This window comes from Eutrema salsugineum, unplaced genomic scaffold (assembly GCF_000478725.1).
Source record: "Eutrema salsugineum unplaced genomic scaffold, Eutsalg1_0 scaffold_1, whole genome shotgun sequence".
Lineage (NCBI taxonomy): Eukaryota > Viridiplantae > Streptophyta > Magnoliopsida > Brassicales > Brassicaceae > Eutrema > Eutrema salsugineum.
In genome coordinates this window covers 4382760-4406013 of record NW_006256909.1, presented here as the reverse complement: position 1 = coordinate 4406013, position 23254 = coordinate 4382760, and the positions used below count along the sequence as shown (strand labels likewise).

General features: G+C 34.6%; 3 protein-coding genes and 2 long non-coding RNA genes across 6 annotated transcripts; 2 read left to right on the top strand and 3 right to left on the bottom strand.

Moving 5' to 3' along the window:
- Positions 1 to 2147: 2147 nt before the first annotated feature.
- Positions 2148 to 2862, bottom strand: LOC112082197. Its single transcript, XM_024149530.1, is given in 3 exon segments — positions 2148 to 2497; positions 2499 to 2573; positions 2575 to 2862. Coding segments are annotated over 3 exon segments (204 nt in total). The 5' UTR covers positions 2632 to 2862; the 3' UTR covers positions 2148 to 2425.
- Positions 2863 to 3461: 599 nt separating this feature from the next.
- Positions 3462 to 5134, bottom strand: LOC112081877 (UPF0725 protein At5g63820-like). The gene is given in 7 exon segments (XM_024148683.1): positions 3462 to 3758; positions 3860 to 3879; positions 3882 to 3930; positions 4048 to 4166; positions 4318 to 4507; positions 4667 to 4786; positions 4985 to 5134. Coding segments are annotated over 7 exon segments (945 nt in total).
- A 6292-nt stretch (positions 5135 to 11426) lies between these two features.
- Positions 11427 to 13236, top strand: LOC18030845 (protein HEAT-INDUCED TAS1 TARGET 4). The gene is made up of 4 exons (XM_006412728.2): positions 11427 to 11512; positions 12008 to 12085; positions 12259 to 12761; positions 12846 to 13236. The coding sequence occupies exons 2-4, from the start codon at positions 12025 to 12027 to the stop codon at positions 13089 to 13091; spliced, it is 810 nt and encodes a 269-aa protein (XP_006412791.2). The 5' UTR covers positions 11427 to 11512; positions 12008 to 12024; the 3' UTR covers positions 13092 to 13236.
- A 683-nt stretch (positions 13237 to 13919) lies between these two features.
- Positions 13920 to 15332, bottom strand: LOC18030844. Of its 2 annotated transcripts, none has more exons than XR_002896858.1 (2): positions 15085 to 15332; positions 13920 to 14320 (listed from the first exon to the last, which is right to left on the bottom strand). It is a non-coding gene; the product is annotated as an uncharacterized LOC18030844 (long non-coding RNA). The 2 variants fall into 2 exon arrangements; XR_002896857.1 differs by having other exon boundaries at positions 13920 to 14381; positions 15085 to 15323.
- A 3482-nt stretch (positions 15333 to 18814) lies between these two features.
- On the top strand, positions 18815 to 19237 carry LOC112082369. The gene is made up of 3 exons (XR_002897035.1): positions 18815 to 18923; positions 19036 to 19077; positions 19198 to 19237. It is a non-coding gene; the product is annotated as an uncharacterized LOC112082369 (long non-coding RNA).
- Positions 19238 to 23254: the final 4017 nt, after the last annotated feature.

Sequence of the window (23254 nt, the reverse complement as noted above, 5' to 3'; positions counted from 1 at the left end):
TTTGCTAATAACAAAAACTAATACTTTATACCGATACGGTGACCATCGTGTCATCACCAATGTCACCGGCACTGCACCATCACCATCGTCTACCAGCATAACCAACATGATGGTGGAGTTATTTTCGTCGCCGTTGTTTCACTACAGTCGTCGTCGTTATAGCCGTTACCACTTTCACCATGGACTATTGTTTTCACTGTCAATATCACCAATTTACACTTCAACCTTTCCCACCCTCTATCGCCTTTCTTCTTCTTTCATTTTTTTTTCATTTTCTTTCATCGAAAAATAATTGAAAGAAGAGAAAGTAAAATATGTAATTAGATAAAAAAGAAAAGGGTTAAATGAGATTTTCCACATGAACAGTGAACGATAACAATGTTTAGTTTAGGAGAGAGAACTAATTATACAATTATCTGTGAGTATATATTGCTATTATTGTATTAATTTATGAAGAAATTAATTAAATCAAAACATAAATTTGAGATCAAAGAAATTTATTAATTAATCGAATTTATTAATTTATCGAATATTAATTTATAGAGTTTCTACTGTAGTCTCAAACAATTAAATTAATGACAGCTGAAATCATATTTTGAATCAATCAATTTAAATTTTAAATAGTATCTAGGTAGCCCATTGTCCCAAAATAACGAAACCATGCTTACATACTATATATATTCTTGTTCATGGCAATCTTTAAAACCAATCCTAAGTATTAAGTATTAGACTTCCATTCTTATCATTAACTATTAGACTTCCATTATTCTTATCATTTACATATATTTGTTGTCTCTACTGTTCGTATCTGATGTCGATAGCAATTTCCAAACATACTAATTTTTATGTGCACTACAGTTTTTTTTTATAACTAAAAAAATCTCAAAACCATTTCAAAAATTAAGTTAAGTTTGATGACTTGTGAACGAATCAGTTATCCATAATCCCATATATTGTAAAAGGTATACAATAGCCAACCAATATTGTAATTGTAATACAAATATTTGAACTCCAATCCATCAATTTTATATTACTAGATGAACTCTTCAATCATCACACCATCGTAAATTTGTTTTTACAACGAATTCTATATCGACACATTAGTGTAAACCAATAATACATACATACGTTATAAATTATAACAAAAAATTAATGTAATGATACAGGTAAATTGCTGGCTGTCGACAAAACAAATCTTCTATCTAAATCAGCATCCATGTATAATATAGTTTACATATATAGAGATGTTGTGTGGTATAGAATGGTCCAACCTAGTTTTAGTAGAACTGATTCTATAAGAAATATTACAACATATGGTATGTTCTTCCAAGGTTTATATCTAGTTTTGTGATACAATCAACAATTAACTGTTAAATACAAAACAAAAATGATATTTTCGTATGTTTAACTCAACTTTAATCGTATTAGTTATATTGTTCATATTTGAGTATGCTCTGTCTGCAACTGCAAAAAAATTTGTCTGTAAATAACAAATATGAATATCGATTTACAGATTTTTGGTTCATGTCTTTGGCATTACAAACTTTAGAAATTAAAATAATCTCAAGACTAGAATTCTTCTGATTTGATGCCGAACAAAATGAAACTAAACGGAATCAAAATAAAAGATACTTGTACAATGAGAAGATTCATTTCTATACTTTTTGTGGACACACAAATATATTCGCTAAATAAGTGAACGTTATAGAGTATACATAAATTCTAACTCTTAGGACCACAACAATTTTTTGTTTTTGTCAATATCATGTCAGGCCAGCTAAGACGTACAGCAAAACTTTGGCCTCATTCATATACAGTACCGCTCTTATCAATCACTCAAATAAAGATCTTCAATAATTATCTAATATATTTTCTGTTGAATCTTGCTGTAAAAGTGAAACTTCGAAAGCATGGTCTACTTTACTTCTACAGTAATCATAGTAAGAATTTAATTCAGAATAATATCGCCGTGTTTAATTATCTATGACTATGGCTCCACGTTGTTGCGTCGGTTTATTCTCTCGAACACGTACAGAAAAGAATTATCTATAATTGGTAAGAATTTTTTTTTTTTTTCGACAGTTGGTAAGGATTATTTAATCACTCAAGACTTCAAGTGAACATCAAGATATTGTAAACAAATCCAGTAAAGAATGAGAATCTTTATTTAAACAAAACCGAATTCCACTCATGTAATCAACAAAACAAGATCAACAAAGTATTTACACTGGAAGGAAAAGAACTCAATGAACATAAATCAAATGTCACCACCACGAGGCAGGAGGGGTGTTTTTTAAGCAAATAAGAAATTACAGGGGAAAATCTGCAAAAATCTCAACATTGATTGAGAGGAGCAAAACAAGCAAACAAATAAATATAAATAGACAGCATCCAAATTCTTTCTCGCTTCGTTTGCTCTGTTTCTTCAATAATACAAGACGAGACGACGATCGCAGGAAGAACAAGAGTACTTGCGCTTGACCTTGAAACAGAGTGGGTAAGAAACAGAGCAACCACTTCGTCTCGACGTCTACCGCCGATACTTTTCCGCCGCAGTACGGACACACACCCGGGTGCTTGTTGCCGACCAAGCTCCGTCTTCTCTCGTGGATACACAATCTCCAAACACATTTTCGCTTCTTCTTTTGTTCTTACTCAAATTCTCAGAGATCTCCTTTTGTGTATATATATTGTTGATTCTCAAGGCTGGGCTTGTCTTTCTTCTTTCTGGTACGTTTTGCTGGGAAAAATCTGGAAGTGTGTAGAACAAGAAAAGAAGAGAAATCTTTTTTTTTTTTTTCCTTTTATTACCAGAAAAGGGAAAAAACTTTTGAAAGTGAGAAGATGTTTTTGCTATTATTGTACAAGGACAATGAATTTATAGAGGATTGAAAGAGGAGTATACGTGGCGTACTCTTCAACAATACATATAAATATATATATTTTTCAATTCTTATATTATTAAAAAAAATCTCCGAGTCTTCGAAATCAATTTCTTAAGGTGTAGAACAATCTGTTGATACTCTTGTACTTGACAGCTTTGGCGAGACATTAACCATGTATTTTCGAGCATAAATACAAAAAATTAAGAGATAGGAACAAAAACTTAAGTCGACATAAGTACAAATCTCAACGTGTATGTTATACTATAAGTTTTGATTTATTCACAAGTGGTTTGGAATTTAACTAGAGATGTAAATAAGTCAAACTCTATATTTTAAGATACACGTTATAGAGAACTCACCTCCATGGATTGTTACAACTTGTGTAATTGCTTATCATACTAATTAACATGCAGTACAAACAGAAATCTCTTAGTGACGGTAATAATGGATCCAACTCGTTCTAGTCCAAAGAGTTTTAAGAAAAACCGAGAAAACACAAGCCAAACACAACATTATATCGTGCAATAAATGTAACATATATGATCAAAACTAGTAAATAGCTTTATTGATAATCAACTATTTTGACCGAAAATTTTCCAGAAACTTGGCTTTTTCTCTTCTTTCTTCTTCTTCAGTTCTCTCTGCTTCAACTTCAAGACACATGTGTCCTGGTTTCTTATCCATGGTTTTCCTTACTACGGCTCTGTGATCACCCTCCCAACCCCTTGAAGAATCACCATTATACTTGTAACATATGTAGAAGATTGCATTCTCTGCCTTGAGAATCTCACGCGGCTCTCTTGTGTATTCTTCTTTAGTTACAACAACCACCTTCTTGATCTCCAACGGTGGAAATGGGGAAGCCGTCAATTTCTGCAAAAGAAAAAAGTTCACTTTCTTTCTTTCTTTTTTTCAATTTTTTTTTTTGTTGGGGGAAGAGAACAATAATTGCAGTTTATTAAGGACTTAATTACTCTCTTTGTTTTCGCGTAATTTCGGTGAATAGATGCAGCCAGTCATTCTCCTGCAGCTCTGATTCTTGCACCTGTGAATGATGATGATCATATCCACAATATATGAATTCGCTTACCTTGTTTATATTTTCACACAAGCTTACTTAAAACAAAATAAACCATCCACTGGAGACTATGCATGATCTTACCACATAATAATTTTTATTGTCACGGGCCAATTCTTCATCAGACGACCATTTGGGCAATGCACTTTTGTAGAACTCATCTATTTTCGAATCGTCCCAATAATCATCCACAGCCTTGGTACCTTTAAACAGTTAGACAGTTAGTTTTCTAATAAAGAAGTTAGTTTCTCTAGTGTTGTCTACAAATCAGAGCTAATGGAAGGATTATATACAGTGCAAAGACATAAGACATGGGTAAAGACAGAGCCACGAACGAATGGTAATATTACGTACATTTGACTCTGCAGGCTAAGGTACTCCACCTAATGAAACGGGCTGCATAATAATCATCGCTTAACATCGTCTGTAAAGAGAATCTGGTGTCAGAGGCTGGATCCTTTGCGTCCAAAGTTATGTAGTAGCTGCTGTATGCAGTAGAGTTAGTACTGTATTTTTCCCAGCGAACAAACTTGAAGTTTGTTCCCTAAAAACAAAGCAAATCAAGGCAAGGTAAATCACAACAACTCCATAAAAGATCATGACTAAAAAGGGTCAGATAGAGAAACTACAAAAAAAAAATTCTACAAAGGACTAAGATTCCACAATAATATTTTGCAGCAAAAAGAAAAAAAAAACATAATACCTTTTGAAAATTGTGGCAGTGGAGTCCAAGCCTAGCAAAAAGGGCGATATCATAATCATCTCCCCACTTAGACTCAACTACTCTATACGGACCGTAATGAAAGCAATCCACATCAAAACCCTACAAAACGAAGGAAGATAAAAGAAAGGATCATCCCTCGAAGTATCATCACAAATATTACTACAAAAGAAATCATCAAAATCTCGATATATACAAACATCATTAAGGAATCTATTGAGAAAGAGATTACATAGGACAAGCGATCCTCAAGTATCAATTGAAACAAAGGGTCCGGACCGACTGGAACATCATCATCACCATATATGTCTTTAGCAAATCCTTTTGCTTTGCCCTTCGTTTTCGCACAGCGTCTGATGCTCTTAGAATCCGACGTCGTCTCCTCCCGGATCCACTCGGATCCTTTTCCTCCATAACCTCCAACTCTTTGGCCAAGCCCTCAAAATCCATCTCAAATCTCAGAAATATCAAAAGAATTGGTCCCACGCTCTAGCTAGGTCAATATTGACGTCATTTAAGTCCCCAAAAAAAGGGGTCTATGGTGGCATATATCCCTTATTTAATTGGTACGATCTTTTCTTTTATATCATTTTCTTATAGTTGTTGATCAACTTCTCTCCTGCGATCTGAGAATAGGGTTTGACGAAACAATAGTGGATATGGAGGGAATCGTGGAAGCGTCGCCAAATGAGGATGGTGAAAGAGTTATTGATGATCCTGAGTCGCCACATGAACATGGACCAACAATTTTTGATGATCCTGAGTTTGCCCAACTCAGGGAGATGGTAAAAAACAGTTGTCTCCCTATTCTGCATTTTCTTCTTATATTAGGGTTTTTTTTAGGCCGTCTAGCAGCTTTCCTTTGCGTTTCTCCATTCATCATCAACTGTTTTTTTCTCACAGTAGAGTTGCTAGGATTCTAAATTTTTATTTTCATTTGATGTAGGTCCGTAAGGAACGTGAGGAAGCCGAGGCGCTAAAGGAATCCAAGAAGTTATTATTACCTCATGGCGACGGTGACTCGGATGATGATCGAACGTGTCCAGATTCCGACGTAAGATTTTGGTCCTGTTTTAATATTGGCAGATCATGGTGTGATTGGATATGTCATCAGACAAGCATTGTGACATGTATTAGTGCATTAGCAAAGCTTTTTTTATTCTGTGTCTTTGGATTGTTGAATTAGTGTTGTGCATGTGCCTCTAGGGTTTTAATGCAGGTGAGAAGGTTAAGAATCCTCACTGGCGCTCAAATTATGACTACGGCCTCTGCGCCAGACTTGGACTTTATTGTTACAATTTTCAGAATGTAGGTTCTTGTTCTAACCCTGTTTTTATTTCTCATCTTCTCTATGTCATACTTATCATCCTTCCTGTTTTACTTTCTGATCTCTCGCAGGGCACAGATTACGATTTTCTGTTTGTTAGAAAGATATATCGTCAGTGTTGTTATTCGTTCAACAACTCTTTCTTCATAACAGTTGAGGCACTGAATCCATCCAGCGACCGGCCACGTCTCACTTTTGAGACGTGCGTTAAGCATAACGATGGATATGCTGCACGAGGCGAGGGGTTGTGGTGGGAAACGTGCATTTTCAGGTTGAAAGGTAGCCAAGAGGCTGATGATGATGAGTGGGACAATGTAGCAATAAATGATTATTACAAAGGTGAAATGCCACAATGGTTATCCGATGAAGATCGCCAACGATGCTATGTGGTATAACTCTGCTTCATCTTGCTAGTAGTCGTTTAAAACATGTTGATGCAAATCATGGCCAAGTCATATGACTTGTTATTGGGTTTGTTGATCCATAGGTTGAAGGGTCAGAGCTGCATCACAGGGACAATTGGTGGCTGCCTCTCTTCACTGAGCTTGCGTTCTACACGATCTGGATTGGAGAGCTCACTGTGACTGAGATTGGGGATTACGCACCATTGAGGCCTCAAGAGGTGGTTGTGGAAACTCGAGGAGAAGAAGAAGCTGAGACAGAGCCGCGTGATAAGCTCAAGGTAGCCAATGCAATCTTCTACATAAGTTTTCAATGTGCAGATGATCTAGAAAATGGTGGGCTTGGTGACTATAGAGCGGTTGTTCGGAAGACGATGGATGGCAAACCAGGACACATGCGCCTCGAGGTTATATGTTGGAGCGAGGATGCTGATGAAGAAAGCGAAGAAAGCGGATCAGAGAGCAGTGACTTTGAGGATATGATATATTTTAATGGTATGATGGAACTGACTGATCAATTATGTTAAAGTGAAAAGTACATATTCACATTGTGTTAGCAGTTAATTCCAACATAATTTTTAAAAATTTTGTTAAATGTGATCAGTCACCCAGTTGATGGATGATACCTTTAACGTTGTGTCTTCAAAATTTCGACTATTATAATAGAGAAGACAAGGTATCACGCAGCAGAAACCTATTTTAAGGAATATCATTCATTTCAAAGTTTTTGAATGCAAGAGCTATGCATATTAATTTTCTTGAAGCCATGTCCTTGATAGCAGCTTTGAGTTCATTTTTCTTACATGAAATAACTTAATTAAGAATTAAGAAGAATATATGGTTTTCCAAATATGTTTTCATGAAAACAAAGAAGAAACAGCGATTGCTAACCTTGGTGTTATCCTTTTTTTTGGTTCAAACTTAGATTATATTAATTTAAACCGGGATTACAAAAGCCACAAATAAGAAACAACGATTGCTAACTGTCTAACCTTGGTGTGTTATCCATCTCTAAATATTGACCTATTAAATTGTACTTTGTGCAATTATAGGTATTTTGCTGAATATGAATGAGAAAGTTTATTAGAAGTATATTGAAAATAAACATATTACAACTAGAAGTAATGACTAATGAGAAAAAAAAACACATACACAGTCCACCACTAAGCTTCGACATTTCTGTTCTGATTTACGACATGTAGAAAGTTTAATGATAGTGGATTTTCTATAACTACATTTTTTTTCCTTTGCCCCTGCAGTTGGTTCCAAAAGCATATAAAAGTAATTGTCAATACTATAAAAAAATTGGTAAAATTGAAGGAAATCAAATTAGAGAGATAACCTGTACTGCCCATTTAATTTAAGCAATGCTCGCTCTATCGGCCTTCTAAGACCCGATGTATTATGGAAAATCCCTTCAAATATAAAAAAATATGTAGCTTCCGAAAGAGCGACTCCAGGAACTCACATTTGATTGTCAAGCAAACTTTTCTCATTCTCAAGCTCAGCGATAATCACGTCCAGAGATACTTTACAATGCCTGAATTTATTGCCATGAGTGTTCTTTATAAGCGCAATTCCCTCCACTTCCTCTATAGAAATAGAGCGTATAGAAATAGAGCGTATAGAAACTGCATGCTCGCCTGATGAAAGTTCGAATTGATATGTTAAAGGCCCACGATAAACTCACTAAAACATTGGAAAATTACGTTGTTATTGTTAAAAAAAGAGATAATTACACTGAAAGACACTTTTATAACTCAAATAACAAAAAGAGTAACTTTTAGCTATTGGATAACTTATTTCACTGTTTACGCTCAAATAACCCGAAATTACCCTTCGTGGATACGATAAGGTGGATTCGAAGAAGTGGATAGTAGATTAAAACTAAAATTTAAAAATAATTATTAGTTTTTCCCATCTGTTTTGTTTTGTATTTTCCTGTATTGTGAAAGACATAAAATATTTTTTTTATTAAAATGAGTTATAATTTCATTTTCTTATTGTTTTAAGATCCATTATACTATAGTTTATTTATCAAGCAAAAAAATTTTCAAAACCATATGTATAAAATTTTTTAAAAAATCAAAAGTATAGGTAGATATCCACTCCGATAATATGACGTGGATGATGTATAATGGATATACAACATGGACATGATTGGGTGGATATGTTTCATTGATATATTCGACATAGATATATATTTTACATTGTCCATAAGGTGGACGTGGATCATATGGATAGGTTATAAACAATGTAAAATGTATATCCATGTTGAATATATCAATGAAAACATATCCACGTAATCATGTCCATGTTATATATCCAATATGCATCATCCACATCATATTTTATATGTGGATACCTCAATGAAAACATATCCACGCATTCAAGTCCATGTTATATGTCCATTATGCATCATCCACATCATATTTTCTAAGTGGATATCTGCCTAGACTTCTGATTTTTTTTAAAAGTTTTATACATATGTTTTTGAAATTTTTTTGTTTGATAAATAAACTATAGTATAATGGATCTTAAAACAATGAGAAAATAAAATTATAACTCATTCTAACAAAAAAAAATATTTTATGTCTTTCATAATACAGAAAATACAAAATAAAATAGATGCGAAAAGATAATTACTGTTTTTGAAATCTGGGTTTTAATCTGCTATCCATTAGTTCGCATCCACCTTATCACATCCATGAAGGACAATTTCGGATTAACAAAAAAATAAGTTACCCAATAGCTATAAGTGTCTTTTTTGTAAGAATGAAACTTGAAAGTGTCTTTGAATGTAAATAACTCTAAAAAAAATGTGCACCTGTGATGTTAATGAAAACAAAGAAAAATTATTAATTGGACATAGTCACTTACATTCCCAATATCAGAAAAGTCGGGATGAATATAAGCAATGACCCTAGTATTAGTTGAATTTTCAAATACTTTATTGTCTTGTGCACATTAGTGAATGCTCTAACGTCATTTGTAATGACATGATCGTTCAGATCAATGAGTTTTCCATCCACTCTGATTATTTAACCTTAAACATAACTATTTTTAATCACCGAGATATCAAAGGTCTTACCGCCTTTGTGGACAAAGACTAAACCCAATGAAAATGGGTCATGACCCATGGTATTATAAGACAAACAAATCATATTTGTGCACAAATTATGCATGAAAACAAGGAAGATAATGAATGATTTCATTTACACAGTTAAAGTCTTTAAAAAGCTATAAATGTAAATTTTCAACTCTATTTATAAAAACACCAATCTATTGGTTTTGTCTCGCAATATCATTATCATGTTAAAGCTCATAAAAATAAATAGATAAAGTTTTTATGGAAAAAGAAACTAAACTATTCAAAGAATAACAGAACACAAAAGCTTAAAAGGAAATGAATTAGTTTACTAATCTTTCGTGCTGAATATCATCCTCCTTTGGCTCTGCAACAAATATCTCATCTAACGAGAAATTAAAATATTCCATTTTTTTCGCAAAAAACGTCAAATGACATAAGAGCATTTTCTGATACAAAACAATTCGCTACATACAAACCTAACCAATACTTGTGGATGCATTGGTATCTTTCTTGAATTTTCTAGTAATGTAAGTGATGCAATTAAAATAATATTTTTATAGTATTTTTGTTTCTTATGTTATACATCTGAATTATTTTTAACTAACAACTATAAATTTTATTTTGTTGTAGAGAGTTTATCATGGACCACCAACCTTTTTTAATCCATTTTGAATAATTAAAAAGTCATTTTGAATGGTACCCCACTACTAGGCCAATGCGAACCAATTACAAGTATTCCTTTTTCTTAAAGTTATCTGTAGACTTAGATTAGGGTTTGAGGAACTAATACATTATGGGGTATATGAAGGGGGCGTGGACCATAATGATGATGATACTAGGTATACCAGACATGATTAAAACTCCCAAGTAAATATCTTTGTCTCCCTCTCTTTCTATATCTATTGATTTATTGATTTACTTATATCAAACTCAATTACTCATAGAAACAGTAAAAATAAATACTAGTATAGTTTACACAAAAGAAGCATCACTCACAAACATTTACAGACCACATAGACATAGTTGTATGGGAAATAGCTTCTCAGTTCTGACTACTATGAAGCCTAAGATACATCCAAAAATCATGCTAAATTCTACGATACACTTGTATCGAGCGCTTCAGTCTTATAGCATCGAGAATGCACTCAAGAATTGCAAATAAAGTGTATTTACCTTCAGAGCCAGATCTTCAGAGACCATAGAACGGTATCTAATAGAACCTTCTAATGGGCAGCTTCCGCTTTTGATTACAAATTTTGTAACTAGGCTCCTCTTTATGAGTTTCGAGAAAATGTATTTCTCTTAAAAAAAATATGAACAAGTAATGTCAGACTAGTACTTTCTTTATGAATTTTGAGAACATGTATTTCTCTTATGATATTGATACAGATATCACATTGGTATAATATTATTAATACTCACAGAAATCTCTTTAAAGTGGCTGATTAATAAAAAAAACTTAAAAAAGTAGCATAACCGACGTCGTTTCTAAGGGGAAACAGAGGGTTTTGAGAATTGGGAACTTTCTCTCAATTTCAAAGGAGATTTGTGATGCTTCTGAATCTTTGTTGTCTCTATTAACCAGAACAACTCAGTTTCGGATACTCCGAGTGAAACAGAGGCTTCTGAGCAAACTGCCATTATTCGAAGACTCCCCAGACATCAGAGACTTCGGCCATACAAATGTCTAAGACGGAAATTGGGCGTAAGGAGGAAAGGTCAATGGGCCAATATGAAGATAAACCCAGCTTAAAGCCCACCCGGTAACAGTCTTCAACGGCTCTCTCACTCTGCGACAAAAAAACAGAGTACCAGTCACGTCACGCGAAAGGAGCAAACGAAGACTGGTACGGCTTGAGCTTGACCTGTCAAATCCATTTCATGCCCTTGATGATCCCCGATGATGACATCTGTCCGAGACTATTAGGGTTTTTCGATCCTGTATAAAAGAGCAATGTTCATCATTTTCACTCTTTACCTCTGAGCTTAGCTTCTCTCAATCGTCTCTGGTAAAGTTCTCGACTTTCTTATTTTTTTGGTCTCAGTTGGATTCGTTTAGCTTGCTTAGCTTATTTCTGCTTGTGACCTGGCCTTCTCGTGCAATTTAGTGAACATTGATGAACTTTTAGGCTATGTTTTTCGGGTTTTAACAGTTTGCTTGGATGAATGATACTGAATCCTTCTTTAGGTTGGTTATTATTTGTTAGAAAAGCTATCAGCTTTTTAGTCTGGTTTAGTCTAAAGCGTCGATTTTTCTCAGAAAACTAAAACGATAATGTGTTTATGTCGAGCTTGAAACCATGTCTCTCCGCTTGCTTTTGTTTTTGCTGGTCTCACTCTGATTTAGCTTTATATATCTTCTTTCTGAAATGTCTTATTCTGCTTGATGGAAGCAACGGTCTCCAGTCTCCACACACCTCTTGCTTTTCCTTTCTTCTGAGTATACTTCACATTGATTCGCTTCTGATTTTGAACTTTTGTCTGCTAATTTCATATGTATGCAGGGATAAGTACTTGCAAGATGTCTCGAGGCTGTCTTCATCCATTGTGCATACAGAAAATGAATGCCCAAGAAGACTATGGTAAGTTATCACTGTAGAATCTTGAGATTACTTTATGTTCGTCATTATACTGTGATTTGGGTTGACTGATAGTTACTAAAACAAGTTCGGTCTAATCATTTGAAAGAATCAAAACGAATTGACTTCACATGCATTGGGTTCATTTTCGTTTGTTTTATTTTTGGTTCTTGCAGATGCATCGGAAAGGGCGGCTCTGGTAGCGGCTTATCTGATAAGCTCTGCGAGGGTTATAATAGAGCTGGACAGTGAGTTTACTAAGTACTCAGCTCAGTTTTTGGTGGACTACGCTGGTCCCAAGAATGAATCCGAGCAGGGAGAAGCTGATCAACAAAGCGGCCTGATGACTCTCGATGAATGCATTGAGTATTTGGAGTACATCGTTCGTCTCGAGGAGGAACCTGGGCAGGGAGAAGCCAATCAACAACGCCCCGAGCTAACCGTCAAAGACTGCCTCGAGTGTGCCTTCAAAAAAGGGATGCCCAAAGCAGAACATTGGGGACATGTGGGATGTGTGTTCAAAGTTCCCAAATTTGCTGCAGCCATACCTCGCGTTCCAATGAAAGGACAAGTGATTGAGGCTAAGACATTTGAGGATGCATTTAAGTTGTTGGTGAAGCAACCGGTAGGAGCTAAACTGCATGTGTTCAGTCCGGAGATTGAACTTGTCGGAGAAGATGTACAGTGCTCTAATTAGTTAGATTTTTTTATGACATTTTTCAGAGATTATTGATCTAATCCTGTTCAATTTATTGTGTGGCAGGGAGTTTACGAGGGTCCGTCAGTTGCTGGAACACGCTACCTTGGACTCAGAGACGTGATCTGGATTGCAGTGGAGGAGAAGGTTGCGACGGTGAGGATTTGCTACAAGAAGGAAACTTTGGACGTGAAAGTGTCTTTGGATCGTATGCTTCTCGCGTTACCGGGTGATGGCGATGGCGAAGAGACTCAGCTCACAGAGCCAACGGGACTCCTCGTCGACTTCATTGTCCCACGCTTATCTAAGTAAACAAGAGCTTAGTTCTTGGTAAGTATCTAGAGGCCGATTGTTAGTTGTGGTCCTGTAATAAGAACGTCTTTCTCTGTAAGTATCATGAAAACCATATTGCTAGTTTGTTTGCAGTCCGAAATTAAGATTATTCTACGAGACTTTTTATCTATGCGTAAAGAAGCTGAACGCTCCTTTTATAAAATTTAAAATTGGTCTATTAAATGTACCACCGATTGCTTCATCTGATATATTTAAACCTTTTTTTTTTTTAATCGAATCGGAGAGATACAATAGAACATGTCATTTTGCCATTATGAATACTAATAGAATAGTTTATCATTGCCCACTTGAAGGAGAAAGATTCGAAATTCGGAATGCTTAATTTCATTCATCATTGTGCATCCAGACGTGAAAAGATATATTTTTTTAGATGCATTAAACTCGTAACAATCAATGTTCAAAGTGCACAAATGTGGCGAGCCAAGACGTTCTACAACTGATGGCAGGCCCGTAAGGCTCAGCCATCGAAAATGCGGTTAAGAGAGAGCCGTAAACCGAAATCTGACTGGTTCGGTTTAAAATGTTTCAAACTCTATCGGTTATACTTCTTGGAGAGGAGGTTAAACCAATGTTTGCAGGTACTACTGCTGTACTTGGTCCGCATGACGATTTATACCATCTGGATTAAGTTGGTATATAATTTTTCTTCAAGCTAACATTACATGCTTTTTTAACATAATCTCTTAAATGTAACATTATGTTCGAATAGATATATGCTAATCTTCACTTTCCTGGGCTTTAACTGAAATGAAACTAGCAAAAGCAAAAGTATCATTCATCACAAGCAAAAGAAAAACAGACCATTTTATTCAAAATGCATCAAGAGAATACACCACCATTACTATAACACGATTTTACAAGAATTGTTAAAGTCAGTGAATCAAACAATTTTGTATAAAGCAATGTGCCAAAAGAGAAACAATGGTACTGTTCTCTAAAGCAATGAGCCAAAAGAGCAACATTTGGCGGCAATCCGCTGATAAGTATTATACCAAACTGAGGCATCTTCAGAACAGAATACAAATTGAATAGAAACTGCAGAACCATAGAGCCTTTGTCCCACTCTCTGATAAGATCCACATGATCAAGTATCAGGTATACCATCTTCTCCATGGCTTTTTCATCCTGCTTATTCGATCTTGAGATTCCCGAAGCAGGCTCTAGCGTTTCTATCACATCACTAGTGGCTTGTCGAAGCAAGTTGACAAAATCAGATGTGAGTGATACCCATCTCTCAGTGTGATACAACTGAGCATTAAAACTCAAAACAAGAGGTTTGCACAAGTGAAGAGATGAAACTGAAAAATTAGTATTTGAGCTCCAGAAATGAAATTGCAAAACCATTTGTCAAAATCAATTTCACAGAAGAATAAATTGCTATAACCACATGTGCTAAAGTTTCAAAGCGAGTCAATGTGAACCATCTTTCTCCAAGTTGCAGTCAGTTATTTTTTTTCTCAGAGGCATTAAAGAGAGAAAGGAAAAAGAAGAGACTGTGGAGAGGAAGCCATTCCAAATCAAACACAGAAAGAAGATATACCGATATCAAAGAGAGAGACCAGTAAAACCTAGCAGGAACATGAATTTAAGTCTTGTAACGACTAACGATTTAAGAAACACTTGCACACACATAAGAGACTGCCAAATTCAGATTTTTGTTGTTGTTACTTTTAACTGAAAGATTACAGATGTCTGATTGAAGCCGACACTTGCAGACAAGACAACGAAAACAGATCGAACATTAGACTAATCAAGAAAACAACCCTTCGTATATAACAAACACGGGTCTCTCTTTAACACCTTTATTATATGTTCGTGACCCAATACATAATAATAACTCTGTAACTATATTGAGCAAAGGAATCGCAACTCTTAATCAATCGGAAGAAGCAAACAACAGAAGATTGAGAAAACCGTACAAAATTCAGAGTTTTTGACAGAAGAAGCAAACCTGGAAGCGAGCAATAAAGGAGATGGGATTGAAGAAGATAGCAGTGAATCAATCAATCAATCACGGATTGAGAAATATGAAGACAAAAAGTGAAGATCTTTCCGAGAAGGAAAATTGGGAGGTTCTGAGATATTATTCGGCGGTTTTGAGTCACCGGCGGCGACTTGAAAGGGTGCTTTCAACGGTCGGGTTCTGGTTTTTTTGTTTTTCCTCCGGTCGGGTTCTCTTTTTTTTTTTTTTCCTCCGGTCGGGTTCTCGTTAGGTGCTGCTTTGCTTTGGTAATGCGCCCAACTTTTATGTATTTTCAGTTTAGGTCCCTGTATTTGGATAGTTTGTTTCAGATTGTCTTTAAGGTTTTAGAAAATTCAAGCAGAAAACATGAATTTAAGCTCAACTTGCAAACATGCTACAAATTAATACGCATTGCAAACATAAATCTCTAAGTGACGGTTATAATAGATCTAATATGCTCTAGTCCAAAGAGTTTTAACTTTAAGACATAAACACAACCCAAACACAACATTATGTAGTGCATAAATGTAACATGATCAAAAGTAGTAAATAGCTTTATTGATAACTCAAGATACTACTACCAAGACAAATTTGACCATCATTTGAGTCAATGGCTTCAGTTAAATCGTTGGATTCCTCTAGCGTCTACATCCAAAATCAACTCAAGAAAAATTAGAACCAAGTAGTGACTCCTCCAAGATAACTAACTAATGTGGGAGCAAATCCAATAAGGAATGTAAACAGATTGGAAACATTGCAAATAATATGATTCGATAAAGAAAAAGAATTATTGCTAGAGTTTATTACAAGGGTAAAGTAGCAAAAGTAAATTCTTACCTGGATATCGAATATAGCAAACAGAAAAATATTTGTATCTGGTAATACCCGCTATTTTCTTTTATCTTGAGATGGTGTTTGGAAGGCTAGAGCAACGCATATTAGACCCTTTGCAACCATATTGTTGATAACATCTTTGAATGTTTGTCTCTGAAATAACATTATACTTGATTTGGAATAAAAATATGTTTTGCCAACCTTGTTTGCAGTCATGAATTATAAGAAATAATGATTGCCAACTTAGATATCACTCATCCCAAAATATCCATTTTTTTGAACCAAGTTTGTGCACCGAACCAATACGGATGCAGCATCGTCTTTCCAATAAACCTGAATGTAAAACCTAGTAGTATATTTCTGATGGATAGAATAAAAGTTTGGATATAGAACAAGAAAAAGCAAAATTCAACAACTAAAAAAACATAAAATGATAATGAGAAAGCGCATACACATTTTTATTGATGTGCTTAGACATTCCGATGATGAATCCATTCCAAAAAGTTTAATAAACATGGACTCATACTTGATAGAAGTGAAACTCATGTCACACTGCAAAGTTCCAAAGGAGTATGAAATTAGTTATTATGAAAACATTAAAATTAGTTATGGTTCCTAAACTCACGGATTTCACGTACATAATTGTGGCTATTATTGCAGTACGTGATGGTTTCTTCATTCTCCACCATAATGTAATGCTCAAAAATTGCACAATAAACTCCTACAACATAGGTAAAGTTAATAGTTGTTAATTGTTAGTTAAAATGTTGTATAATATAAAAAATAAAAAAACCTAAAAATTATAATTGAAATGCATCACTTACATCACCAATCTAATAAAATTCAGGTTTGATGACACCAACGTTCCAATAATGAGTTGGACTTTTAGATATTGTATTGCCTTATGAACATCTATAAATACTCTTACGTCATTCAATATGTGATACATTCTGACATCATTTTGCTTAGATGAGAACCCACTTCCACATCCGGATCCAATCATCACTTTTTGGCATTCCATACATCATAGCATACTCAAGAAATACATCATAGCATACTCAAGACATTTCATAGTTGGGTGAGCGTAACCGTAATGCACCCATATGAAGTTATGAAACTATCCATGGCCTTCGATCAGTAAAATCGATGAGATACTGTCTAGAGTATAATATGCCATCATCATCTATACAGTGAATGTGGCGTGCTTCACTTATATGCTCACCTCCCATATAAGTCATTAGTAAGACAATTGTTTTGCCTATTAGGACATTATTGATAATAATTTTTGTTGACATACAGTCAATTAGGACATAATATACTTGATTAATAATGGAGGATTACATGGACATGCAATGCAAAAGGTGTCTTAGGGTCATAATTACTTTGAGCAACTTGCAATGTTTTTAATATTTTTTGGGCATTAAGCCAGCACTGTCTTGAGCCACTCTTTGGCATAATGACCTTTCCACTACATTCAACAATAGGACAAATAATTTATATCTAGTGTGAACCCTTAGATCAACTATGGATTTATCCATTATCATTAACAACAACAATTTATAGATTAATCCATTCAAATAAGGGGTTTTTGCTAAAAATGACCTAAAAATTGATTTTAAATACAAAGGTAGACCTTTGATGTAATGTTTAGCAAAAATAACCTAAAAGGGTAGTGAAAAGACAATATACTCCTGTATGACTAAATAAAAAAATAGATGTCCGAATTACGATTTAAACCCTTGTGAAGTCTACTTTAGACTAATAGAAGTCTACTAGTAGACTTCTAACACAGCTTATGAAGTCTACTATATAATTAGATCATAAAATTTAATTTTAAAAATTATAAAAAATAATATTAGTTTCAAATTTGTAATCATAAATTAGATATTAGTAATCCTAATGTATATAAATTATTTTTTTTATTCATAAATTTAAATTTATGATTTCAAATTAAGAAGAACAAAATATTTGATTTAGGGTTTACACTTAGTAGACTTCAATATGGAAGTCTGCTAAACCGAATAAATTAACTTTACCGGAAATTAAATCGAAAATAATTTTCCTAACCGAAAATTAAACCAAAATTAAACCAAAAAATATTAGTCATATATATAAGATGTAACCCTAATTTTTTAGTGGAAAAAAAAGCTCTCGCCTCTCTCTTAAACGGCGCATCACTCGTTGTTTGCGACATCACAGGGGCGATTTCATTGCCGCAGCTGGTTCCCTCCTCGTTGCCGGATTTCTCGTTGGTCGCCGGCACTAAATGGTAAACCATTGTTACTCTCTTTGGTTGTCCGTTGAAAGACTCTCTCTCTTTCATATATTTGGATTCTTAATTGACATGCGTGACAGGTTAGAATCGGAAGTGGGGAAGATTGATCTTCCAGATGAGAGTGAACTGGAGTTCGGATTAGAGCGGTGGCGGTGAACGGCTCAGTCTCGGCGGTGGCGGGTGGAGGAGCTTCTCCTCCTCGTTCGATCCCGGAGGACAGCGAAGACGTAGACGTCGGAGGAGAAAGCGGCGGCGGAGAGATTCTAGACAAGAATTTCGGGTTCGGGAAGAACTTTGAAGGAAAGTACGAGCTTGGGAAGGAGGTAGGGTGAGGGCATTTTGGTCATACTTGTTGGGCAAAGGCCAAGAAAGGGAAGATCAAGGGCCAAACAGAGGCCGTCAAAATCATCTCTAAAGCTAAGGTGTTTGTTACTTCTGTTCACACCACATAATCACATTTCTAATACATTTTTAAGATCTCGTTTTGAGTACATTATTCTCTAATTGATGGAATGTAGATTATTGGTTTGTATATATTATAGAGATATTACGATGATGAATTGGGTTTGTGGCGTTTTTCTTTTCAGATGATATCGGCTTTATCGATTGAAGATGTTCGTCGAGAAGTGAAACTGTTGGAAGCTTTGTCTGGGCATAGGCATATGGTAAAGTTCTACGATGTATACGAGGACGCTGATAATGTCTTTGTTGTTATGGAGTAAGTAGTCGAACTCTACATTGTTCCTTGATAATAATTTGATATATAGCAACCAAACTATATAAATGAGTCGACTTGAGATATTAAATCTTCCTCTCTAATATGCTCTCAGGTTATGCGAAGGTGGAGAGCTATTGGACAGGATTTTGGCGAGGTAAATCCAGAGTACATTTTTTTTTTGAATCTTCTTGCTTAAATTCGGACTACTCAGGCTTGTTAGCTTTGCATTGAATATGGGTTTAACCTTGTGTTATTGTCTTGGATATTACTGCAGAGGTGGTCGATACCCTGAAGTCGATGCCAAACGTTCTTGTACAGATTTTGTCTGCGACAGCATTTTTTCACCTTCAAGGTGTTGTGCACCGTGATCTGAAGCCGGAGGTACACAGTCTGCCCCACTAAGTTGCTGATATATATCAACTAACTCCCTCTTCTTTGCTCTAACATATGGTACATTTTTGTAAGCAGAATTTTCTCTTTACCAGCAGAAATGAGGATGCAATACTCAAGGTCATTGATTTTGGCTTGTCTGATTTCATTAGATACGGTAGTGATCTATTTCTTTGTTCCTCTTTCTCATTACATGATTTTGCATATAGAAGTCAGGCTTTGACAGTAAAGTTTTCTGATGAATTAATCAGCGTCTCAATGATGTTGTTGGAAGTGCGTACTATGTTGCACCTGAAGTACTCCATAGGTCTTATAGCACTGAAGCAGATATGTGGAGCATCAGCGTCTTATGGCATGAGCACTTACGTGCACTGTTTTTTTGGGTCTATTTAACTTAATCCTTTGTTTATTTTGGTTTTTCTTGTTATAGTCATTAAGCAGAATATCAATATGAAAAATTGTAAAACATATGCATATGCAAATTGATGTTAATATATGAAGATCTTTTCAGTTTATCTTTTTAAGGGGTATGATAACAAACCTTAAACATGATCAAAGTCTTGACTGCACATATTGTCTTTTGCCAAGTGTCCAAGACAATGTTTTAAATCAGCTTATGTTACTTTATCAACTTAATGTTGTATGTAATATCAACTTGTGTGACTTAATTTTGTATGTACTATAAATGTTAACTTGTAAATAAGAATACAAAAACATTGCACAAAATACAAGTTCTCTTCCATCTCCTATTTTCAATTGAACTATTCTATATCAAAAAACACAAAAAATCATATTAGCAAACATAATTATAAACCAAATTATGGCAAACACATAGAACACAAATTTTTCTAGCAATTAGACTTCGTGTGCAGACTTCATCCGTAGACTGCTGGAGAAGTCTACTTTTACAAGCTAACTAGCTTATAAATCAAAAAAATTGATTTCACACTAATTATCGACTTAAATCAAATGAAAATCATTGAGTAGTTCAACCACTTGCTAACACGCATATCCAAACCTAAAAATTTTAAAAAACATTATAAATATTTTTGGAAAGCGTTTTTAAAATAAATACAAATAGTAGACTTCCCAATTAGACTTCATTAGTAGACTTCAGGAGAAGTCTACTGAAGTCTACTTTGATAAGCTAAGTAGCTTAAAAATCGAAACTTCTGATTCAACAATAAATATCGAATGAAATGAAATGAAATTCACTGGGTAGTTCAATCACTTACTAAGAAGCAATTCTAATCCAAAAAATTTAAAAAATACTTTATAAATTTGCCTAAAACGCGTTTTTAAAAAAAATTGCAATAAGTAGACTTCTAAAGCAAACTTCAAACGTAGACTGGAGGAGAAGTCTACTTTTTCATAGTGAAGTCTACTAAAGAAGTCTACTAAAAAACATGTTATTTTTGCAATTGACCAATCCGTTGACTTTTCTTTCAGTAGACTTCAGAAGTAGACTTCCGGCCAAAAAAGATTACTTTAGCATTTGACCGATGCATTGACTAACAAAGTAGACTTCTATTGTAGACTTCATGTAAGAGTAGACTTCTCTGACAGTCTACTTTTGAAGTCTACTTTTTAAATAGAAGTCTACGGAACAAAATAGGTTATTTTTGCAATTGAATTTTTTTAGTAGACTTCACAATGAAGTCTACTCAAAAAAGGATCCTTCTAAGTTTGACCGAACACCATAAGTAGACTTCCCAAAATGTAGACTTCTTTGTGAAGTCTACTGAAGTTTTTTGGAATTTTTTAAATTTTTTTATTTTTGAAAAACTTTAGTCAAACACTAAAATGACCTATACGTTTTTGGTCAAACTACAAAAGTAACTTAAAAGTAGACTTCTTGTGCAGACATAAAGAGTAGACTTTAGAAAGAAGTCTACATTAAAAAGTCAAAATACGGTCAACTACAAAAATAACCTCTTTTCTTTCGTAGACTTCTTAAGCCTTCAAATGAAGTCTACTATGCTTTTTTTTGTTTTCAAAGGATATCGAGTAGACTTCTCGTGAGGTTTAATGAAGTCTACTTTTTAAAAGTCAATTGCAAAAATAACCTTATGTTGACTAGTAGACTTCAGTATACTTCACGAGAAGTCTACTTTCACGATATGAAAACTGAAATATGGAAAAATTGAAGTGCGACGATTACCTTTAACAAAATTGAGCTTGGCTACAGTTCTTTTAAGCACCCAGAACTCAGGATTTCACCAAAAATAAGCAACCCAGATGTTAAGTAACCAGAAATCACCAAAAATGCATGACTTTTGGCATTGTAACTTAGCCCAGATGTTTTGGAGAAGAAATTATGAAAGAATGAGGAAGGTTATGAGTGAATGAGCTCAAATATTACTTATTACAGCTTTAAAATTGGTTGAGAAGCATTTATTCCATTTTCATGGTTGTTCATGGTGGTTGAAGAAATTGAAGAAGATGGCATTCTCGTAATAAAAAGGTTTTTAGAAGGTCTAATGAGACTTTAGCCAAATTAAAGAAAAATCGAAATAATAGATGTATAATGGCATTTTTATTAATAGTTTAAGTGAGAAGGATAAAATTGTGAGAAAATGGCAAAAGTTGGAAAGAGAAAAAAAAAGAGGTTAGTTTTGTGTTTGACTTTAAAATATGGGTTAAATCTGACACTCTCCCTTCAAATAAATAGACAAAATAGAAGAAAAGCATTTTTTGATGTGGCATTTAATGTTTTTTTTTTGTATCACACTATTTTAATACAACAAACAATCACTGAAGTTACATCATATAATTTTTCAAAGCCATATTGGTTTACTGTTGAAGCTAATTACGTAGGATAGGTAAATTTTGTTTTGAGGAAAGATCTGCTATTTTTTTTTTTCAACAGATCTGCTATTTGTATTTGTTACGACATAATTGGGAAGCCAAAGAAAAGTTGAACTAGATAGTTAAGAAAATACTAATTTCTTTATATATTGTACTAGAAATTAATAAAAAGAGCAATTAAAAACCAAAGCTAATCAACAAAGGAAACTTGGATTCTATTAGGTAGACAAGTACCCATGAATCCTTCCTCCTCGTATACCTCCACATGGTCAATCATATATATGCCCTCTTTCCCGCCGTCTTTGCCCGTAACTAAACCCGTTTGAAAAACCTTTTTCACCCTCTCTTCAAACAAACCATTAGCCAAAAACCCACACTCTCTATAAAATTTCTCGATCAATTCCGCATCGACGGTAAACCCAAATCTCTCTTCCCATTTCCCGAGGATCTCCTCACACGAATCTTTGATCTTCGTCACAAATAAGCTGGTTATATCTTCGTTTGACAAAACTGTGAAATCAAACCGGTTCTTGATCGAATCTAGAAAACGTTCTTCAAACCCGCTTGAGATTTGAGTGGCCAGTTTAGCTACTGTTACTTCTTCTTCTTCGGCATCAACTCTTAAGTTGAGGTCAAGAGCTCTTGATCCGAAACTCAACTGTCTTGGGAACTCTTTTTTTATGTTGCTTATGTCGCAAGCAACATTGTCCTTGTCTTCCTCTTCTTGGATTATCGAATTCTTCATTTTAACCATTGTCGGTAAAGCATCAAATTCTTGTTTCCTCTTGTGGTTGAGAAAACCAGAACTCGATCTCTTACACTTCAACACCATTGTTATGAAGAATTTAGCATGATTTTTGGATGCATCTTAGGCTTAAAAGTAGTGAGAAGCAATTTCCCAATACATCTGTCTATGTGGTGTTTCTATGGTAATTGAGTTTGATATATATACTCTGGTTCGTGTTCTGTTTTTTTTGTAAAGCCAGTCTTGGGGTGGTTGTTTCATTTCTTTTGAAACCTGAGATGAGACTAAACTTCTCAGTATCATTCAAAGGGCTAACGAAGTGAAATACTATAACGACCGAGTTTTTTTACATTGCACTTTCACTAAAAGTAATGTTGAAATTAACAAA

Bases quoted from the DNA above. Each gene is read 5' to 3' on its own strand.
- LOC18030845 (XM_006412728.2), top strand. From the start codon at position 12,025: ATGTCTCGAGGCTGTCTTCATCCATTGTGCATACAGAAAATGAATGCC. The intron at 12,086-12,258 runs GTAAGTTATCAC...TGGTTCTTGCAG, and splicing joins GAATGCCCAAGAAGACTATG to ATGCATCGGAAAGGGCGGCT. The intron at 12,762-12,845 runs GTACAGTGCTCT...ATTGTGTGGCAG, and splicing joins TTGAACTTGTCGGAGAAGAT to GGAGTTTACGAGGGTCCGTC.